Source organism: Micromesistius poutassou (genome assembly GCF_964030765.1).
Source record: "Micromesistius poutassou genome assembly, chromosome: 17".
Classification (NCBI taxonomy): Eukaryota; Metazoa; Chordata; class Actinopteri; order Gadiformes; family Gadidae; genus Micromesistius; species Micromesistius poutassou.
The window spans coordinates 8,037,042-8,045,324 of NC_140287.1; the positions used below are offsets into that span (position 1 = coordinate 8,037,042).

The window sequence follows — 8,283 nt, forward strand, 5'->3', positions numbered from 1 at the left end:
GCAAAGAGTTATAGCAGATATGCAAGGTTTCTTACTCCATCAGAGTCTCCATCCTTGCCCTTTCCCTTTCCTTTGTCACAACTCTTTCCACGATCCTCACACCCTCCTTGGGGCATACACTGCGAAGAGGGACATAGTATCTCTCAACACATTCTGTCGGCAGAAATTAGCACATTCTGTTGGCAGAATGCACAACACCTACAAACTCAATCCAATTGCAATTGCCACTTTTAGTTTTGAAATATCTCACCTCCTCTGGCTTGTCTGTGTGAAAGAAAAGATGGAAGAATAGATTAAAGTTGTTCTGCCATTCAATCAAGAAAATAAATATACATATATAAACATTCAATATATACAATTGTAGACTTACCACATTCCGGATCCATCTTATCTGGTTGAATGACAGGAACTGTACACAACACTACTTGAGAAAGAGTGGAACATAATCTTCAGCACTTTAAACATTAAATGAACACCTTCAATGAAAATGCAAAATGTTAAGACTGCTGCATGCATTAACTGTATCATGTGTTCACATTACCTGGTCTAGAAGTTGAGAGACTGATGCACACTGTGAGTATTTTGATTGTATTTATAGAGGCCCATGACTCACTCCAGGGTGATACACCTAGTCTGAACAACAGCTCTGGGCTATGATGTATTTTTGGAAGAACAGGTATTACAATGGCCACGAGCCAGAGAAAAGAGTGTCCCTGACTGCTGCTCCGGCGATTTACATCCAGATAGTGCTGGCATAATTGAAAACTCAATCTTGATACTTAAACATGCTCAGCAGTTTGGCCATGAGGGGGATTATGCATAGGATACATTAAAATAAGTCCTTGCCGTCTGTTAAAGGTCCCATGGCATGCTACTTTATGGATGCTTTTATATAGGTGTTAGTGGCCCCTATTGCAGTATTTGATGTCTCATTGCCGAAATTCAGCCTTGGTGCAACCACTACGAGCGACTATGAGCCAGTCCCCACAATGAGCTTTCCACAAAAGTGCCGTTTATGTGTCTGTAGCTTTAAATGGTAATGAGGAGGAGAGAGGCGGGTCCAGGTGAAGGGTGGGGGTGTGGCCCTGAGCAGCTTGCGGCCATGGTACCATGCACTAGTGTTTACAGTGGATGGATCGCAATGGCTCGGATTCATAATATCATCCGGAGGCGCACACAGCTTTTGGCCATGTTCTGTAAATATTCTAGAACACTCCAGGTACTCCAGCGGGAGTCCTGGAGCTCTATATCTAAATAATATATTATTATATTTAAATATAATATATATTATCACGGCCAAAAGCTGTGTGCGCCTCCGGATGATATTATGAATCTCAAACTACTGCGTCGGATTCCCTGACGTCTCTGGTATTTCCACAACGAGGTAGTGGCGGTTATCTCGGCCATGGTTAAGAAGGAATTGGGGGAAAGGAACTTTGGCTTTGTACAGACTGAACCGCGACATGAAGGGATTGTTGCCTGGGATTGTCTTCCGCTGGAGCCCTGCTGCCGGGGCCCTGCCTCCTGGCCTCCCAGTGGCTGAGTACCGAGTCTCTCGGGGAAACAGCTTGTGGCTGATGTAGGCCACCGGCCACTGCTGCTCTCCTTCTCCCTGAAGTAGGACGGCTCCCAGCCCAACTCCAGAGGCATCAGTCTGTACAGTCCATGGCTTTTCAAAGTCCGGGCTCTGCAGCACTGGACCACTGCAGAGAGCCTCCTTCAAGTCCATGAAGGCTTTCTGATGTCGCTGCTCCCACGGGACATTCACAGACCCCGACTTCCTAGTCAGGTCCGTGAGTGGCGCTGCTCTGGTGGCGAAGTTTGGCACAAAGCGCCGGTACCACCCAGCTAACCCCAAGAAGGACCGGACATCCTTTTTTGTCTTTGGCTGTGGAGTTGCGGATGGCCTCAACCTTGGCCCTCTGAGGCTGGATCATCCCACACCCGACAACATGGCCCAGGTAGTACACCTCCTGCTGAGCAAAGGCACACTTCTTGGGCTGGACAGTCAGCCCCGCCTGATGGATGCGCTTGAACACCTCCGCAAGATGCTGCAAGTGCTCTGCCCAGGTGGTGCTATAGACAACAATGTCATCCAGGTATGCCCCCGCAAAGGCACCAGTCCCCTCCAATACATGGTCCATTAGCCGCTGGAACGTGGCTGGCGCCCCATGCAGGCCAAAGGGCATCACTGTAAACTGGAACAGGCCACCATGGGGTGTTCTGAAGGCTGAGTAGGGTCTGGCCTCCTTAGCCAGAGGCACCTGCCAGTAGCCTTTACTAAGATCCAGGGTGGAGATAAAATGCGCCTTCCCCACACTCTCAATGAGGTCCTCCAGTCTGGGCATGGGGTAGGCGTCAAAGTGCGACTGCGCATTGACCCGGCGGAAGTTGATGCAAAAACGCATGCTGCCGTCCTTCTTTGGCACCATGACCACCGGGCTACTCCAGGCACTACTGGACCGCTCAATCACACCCAGCCTCTGCATCACCGTCTGGTTGGTCTTGCAGATGTGTGAGTGTGTGTGTGTGTGTGTTGATCAGTTTACTGTTGTGGGTAGCAAATGTATACGTGAAAAAGGAGGGCTGCCTTTTCACACATGGACTTGGAGGACAAACTGCCCATAATGTTCTATTAAAGCAGTTACATTAGCTGGCAGTATCAAGCAGGCTGGCATTTTTCTTCATTCATCTTTTGATAATAAGATGCAACTAAACAATTATGATATAACAAATGTATTTTATAATAATTCACTATGCTCTATAAATATTTCATTATGGATGTTTGTGGCCTGCTGCCTGAAGTGAACAGGCTATCAGATTATCAGAACAGGGTAGAGTAGTGTAAAATTTTTTCATATATATATATATATATATATAACGTTTATTTATAAACTTAGTTTACAAATAAACAATATATATATTAAGTTTATTTATAAGCTTTAAAACGACAAACAAACTATAAATAACGTTGAATAAAACGTTATATATATATATATATATATATATATATGTATATAAATAAATAAATATATAAATAATTTATAAATATAAATGTATATGTATAATACATTTTTTACATATATTACACATTTTTTACATATAAAACATTATAAATATATATTCATAATATATATATATATATTTTGGGCTTCGTTTTTTGTCGTTTATAAGTTTATAAATAAAACGTTGTAATAAAAGGGTTGAGCTAAAATGTAACGGTTGAGCCATGGATGACTGAAAAGAGAAAAGGACGAGGGTGTCGCCTACTGACCACTACACGTCATTACAAATATAATGTGCATTCAGCTTCGAATGACATTTTAAAAGAGCACAAATCAAATCCTAGCCTTTCCTACTCTAGCTATCCTAGTTAGCAAGTAAGTATTGTATTTTATCTTTCGTTTGTTAGCCTCAGGTGGCATACAGCGTACACCAACGTTTATTGTCACTATACGCCACTAATCAGGCTATATATTTTTTTTTTTTACGGTTTATTCATCCATTCATTAAATTTAGTCGTGTATTTGCAATAACGTTAGGCTACTAGTTATAACTGCTGCTGGATAACGCCGATGATAAATGAGCATTTACTCAACTTCAAAGCATTTACTCAAATTTACTCAACTACTGTAGGCTATTCATTACTGTATTTCTTAATTAATGGAAGAAACCATGAAATAGGCACATAGCCCATCGATAGGCCAATGCATTTGGACGAACTGTTATTTGGTAAGTCTACTTGTACAGTACAAATACTGTTCCTTTGATTTCCCTTCATTAGGGACCGAGCAGGAACTGCAAGGGCCCTATTGTTTTTGCTGTTTATTCTTCTTATTTTTTTTAACCGTCTTCGACTGCATCCCCCCCCCCCCCCCCCCCCCGAACATATACGAAAACTCATTTTTATTTGGCACATTTGTGGGGACTGCTGTAAAATTTTATATTCTATGCGTCAAATTCAGGTTGGCCCAAAGGTGGCGCTATACCAACTGTCCAAAAATTCAAACTGAAACAAGCATATCTTTGAATCTTACATTTTCCAACACAGTACACTTTTGGGCAACCAACAGGTTTATTCGTCCTGTGGTTTTATATGGATCTCGTTTTCCTTTTGGATGACAAAGCCTACTTTTACTTTTACAAAAGTAAGGTGTTTAGTGGTATCTAGATATACAGTGATATAAAAGATAATAATGGATATACTAACTGTTAGACAAGTGCAGGCCTACCTGCTCTACCAATAATGCATTTGGATTTTTTAGAGGCCTCTAAAATCCTTCCATTTTGTAGGATTTGTCCATCTCATTGTACAGGTGTTTGGATGTAAACATATCATCAATACACTGATAAATGTATTGAATATTTATTCTATATTATATATTTGCTGCGGTATTGCACATGATGAGTTCAGTAACTTTTCGCTAAAACGAACACAGGGAATACAAACAAAAATATTACAGGGACTATAATAACAACTAATTAGCGTGTATCCTGTGATATTCGGCTGTGTCTTATTATGAACTCAATGGAAACCACTGTGCACTCCACAGCAGTCTGGGGCATTAGTCTGTGGCAATAGTCCGCCAGGCCGCCTTAGCTGCTTGCTGCATGTCATTAGCTCCTCCTGGCCTTTTGAGGAGGCTGCATGGTGCACATGAGGAATCGTGGGAAATCTTCCCTCCACCCCCTCCTCTGGTACTTTGAATATGTAGTCTGAAGCTCTTTGCTACTCTTGTCCTGCAGCTGCTGGGGGCTGTTAAGGGTGTCAAAGAGCAAAAATAGAAGCAGACAAATAAATAAACCAATTAATCTGGAGATCAAAACCACATTAGTGGTAAAAAACTTATATTTTAAGAGACGCCTTCATCCTTTTGTATTGCATTTGCATTTTTTATAAAAGATGACTGCTGGGCAGTTAATTTTCTAATTGGAAAAATGTAGACTAGACTGGAGTGAATTGAAATTGTGCAGAGTGCACAGTCTGGAGATACCACAAGTGCTTTAGGAACTGAGGGAGGGGGAGAGAGTTCATGAGCAGGGACGGGTGGGAGGGTTGGAGAGAGAGAGAGAGAGAGAGAGACAGAGAGAGAGAGCGAGAGGGGAGTGAGGGAGCATGAGTTAGAAGGGACCGGGGTGGGTGAGTGCTGCGAAATCCGTTAACAGGGGAGCACTGTGTGTTTGTGAGACATCTTGGCGCTGTGCCCAACTTGGCTCATTGTAATCGAGGCATGATCATCGACTCTGGGCAGCTCCTCTCCGCCGCCGCGGCTGCCTAGCGCCTGGACCCTGCCCAGCTCCCACCGCTGACATGGAAAGACCTGTGAGTCCCATTTCTGCTCTCCTCTCTTGTCCTCATCCCAGGCTCCCTGCCTCTATCTTGCTCGCTTTTCTTACTCTTCCTAGCCCCGGGCTTTCTCTCCCCTCTACCTCTCGCCCCTTTCTCTCTCCTCTCTCTCTCGCTCCCTCTCTCTCTCTCTCTCTCTCTCTCTCTCTCTCTCTCTCTCGCTCTCTCGCTCTCTCTCTCCCTCTCAATCTCTCTCTCTCTTTCTCTCTCTCTGAGCCTCATCTGGTGTTAGGTTCCCTGTTCGCTCTTCGCTTCATCTCTCTCTCTTTCTCTCCCTTGTGTCGGGGCTTTAGCTAGGTCTCAATGCAGCGCTTTCGCTCAGTCGCTATGCCTCTGTCTCCTTCTCCCGTCCCTCGCTCTCTGTCCCTGCGGTAGGTCCAGGATGAGGTAGGCACACTGCGCGGCGAACACAGCAGGCAGTCCTGGCCATGGGACTCATGGCCTTTTCTCTGCTCTCTGATTGTGTGTGTGTGTGTGTGTGTGTGTGTGTGTGCGTGCTTGCGTTTGTGTGTTTATGTTAAAAAGCCTGCGTCTCGCTCTACACAATAAGTCGTCTCACGCAGACAGACTGGGAACGACCCCCCCCCCCCCCCACCCATCCCAGAATGGAACCCTAACGGTTCCCATGAAGGCACCTCTCTGCACCCCACTGCACTGAGCTAGCTGGTGGGCTTCACCCTGGCTGCTGGAGGAAGCCATTCTCCGTGGGGGTGGGGGGGGCCTCGATGAGATTTTTCTGGACCCTCAGCAGTGTGAACTTGCCTCTCTCGCTCTCTCTCTCTCTCTCTCTCTCTCTCTCTCGCTCCTATTCCTGGTGGTATGTGCTCATGGGCTGTTGTGTTTGGATGCCGTGACAACCAGGAACTGGTCGCTAGCCACATAGGCAGTCGCTGTGAGTGTACCCCTCCAACTTTTCTCTCTCTCAGTGTGGATCTGCTGGCTGCTTCATGCCGGGGTTCTGAATTCAAATGATTTATCTCTGGTGTTGCGTTGTTGTTGTTGTTGTTGTTGTTTTCGTTGGCTGTGGTGGTCCTTGTCGGGTAGCTCAAACGTCTCCGTGGCGTCAAGGGAAACACCACTGATCCTGGCAGGAACCTAACACTGTTCCTGGTCCTCCGGGGAGCACGGGAGGATCTGCTAACCCAACACCAGCAGGATGCTATTTGTGTCTGTGTCTCCGTGCTGGGTGTGAGTCATTGTTAGGCCGCCGGGGCGGAATGCGATGATGGTGCTGCTGGCGACACTAGGAGCAACAGTGGAGGGCGTGTGCCTGACTTGAACTGTTGCGCGTCCCTGCCCCGCTCTGCCTGTAGATGTTATAGCAATGTCTCTATAGCAATGTCCGCCGCCTTGATGTAAGCCATGCAATCCCCATCGTCTTAATCTCAGCTGTTGTGGGTGTGCTTGTGCCACAATGCTTTTGAATAGGCCGGTGAAAGCAGATAATGGAAGTCACACCATATAAGCATTCTTGAGGATAAGTGTGTACAATACAGCGTTTGCAGTGGCCTATGAAGGCTTCAGAACTTGGTAGCTTTTAGAGGAGCAATGTGTTTACCTATCTTCAGCAATGACTCTCTGATGCAACCTGTTTTTCACAAAATGTACCGAGGATGTGACGTTATGGAGTGGTTGTTGTTAAAGGCTGTCATTGCTCTGTTGAAATCTGCTTGTCTGCTTTAATCTTTCTTTAGACACCCTAAAATAACACACACATAATACACACATACTTAAAATAATAAAATGTCAACCTAATCCACACTCATCTACAGGCTGTGGTGTCGGATATTATAAAGTGTACTATTATTCAATTTCCTAGAGAGGTTCAAACAGGGTCCCACCCGTCGTTATATTTGTCGGTTTGTCTGTAACCTCATCTGCGTTAGGCTGCTGCCTTACATTGATATGATCTCCGTCTGCTTCCCAGGTCTCGTAAAACACATGCCTTCAAGTGTGCTCTGACACCCTCCACCAGGAGCCCTGAGTGGGCTCAGACACACTCTATAAGTAACCCAGAGTGTGCACTGCACACTCACACCCCGTCTCGGCCAGTGAGGGCAGGTCATAATGAAAACGTATTCCATACTAGTCCATATACTGTCCAACTGATCCCCTTCTTGGGACTGGGCAGAGTGAAGGCCACTCTGTTGTTTTCCATAAAGCATGCCGTCTCCAGTTCTCATTTGATTACCAAATAGGAAGTCATCATGCTAAGTTCATTTGGCGGAGAGGGTTTTTTCTTAAGGTTGAGAAGGCCCTGAAGAGCACTATGAGCTATGGTGGCTTATTAGCTGCTAGAGGAGAGACCTCATGTAAGCAAACATGCCTTTCACATGGCATCGGGAATGTTTAGCTTGCCTGGTGCGGGCATTCAGCCTGTAACCCAGTCCCTTAACGATCAGGCCATCTGGGAGCGTGAGGAGGACACACATACACACACAAACACACACACACACACACACACACACATAGACACATGTTGTTGGGCTGTTTGTGTTGCCCTGGCAGTTAGACGTGTGAAAAAAGGACAAGGGACTAAGCTTTCACAAGTCGCCATCGTTGCGCATCTGGAAGTGGCCAGGATATTGACAGACGGTGTGAAGAGGAAGTATTGCCTCATTTAAACTCACTATAATAATCCATTGCTGCACACCCAGTTAATCTCGCTCCCAGGATGGCTGTCTCGTTCCCAATCGGCTTTGGACTCATTTGTAACCCCTCTGAAGTGTTCACATTGGAGGGTGTCTAATCCAACTGTGTAGGCCTGAGAATCCTTTTGAGAATGTCATTGAGATTCAAGGGTGAGTTATATCTCTTAGACACTGGTCGGGACGGGGCGGGCCCCTGGCCCACAGGCGCCTCCAACGTAGCTTAGGCGCACCCATCCAAAATGCAAATGACACCTTGTGGGTGACAGAAGGCCCTCAGGACCTTGA

General features: G+C 45.8%; 1 protein-coding gene across 1 annotated transcript in view; it reads left to right on the plus strand.

Annotated features, from left to right (window-relative positions):
- The first annotated feature begins 5,126 nt into the window (after nt 1-5,126).
- ccdc9b (coiled-coil domain containing 9B) overlaps nt 5,127-8,283 on the plus strand; it is a 19,759-nt gene continuing 16,602 nt past the window's right edge. Inside the window, exon 1 of the mRNA XM_084481709.1 lies at nt 5,127-5,323. Coding sequence (XP_084337835.1) covers nt 5,312-5,323 — 12 coding nt within the window. The 5' untranslated portion in view covers nt 5,127-5,311. The remainder of the gene's footprint in view (nt 5,324-8,283) is intronic.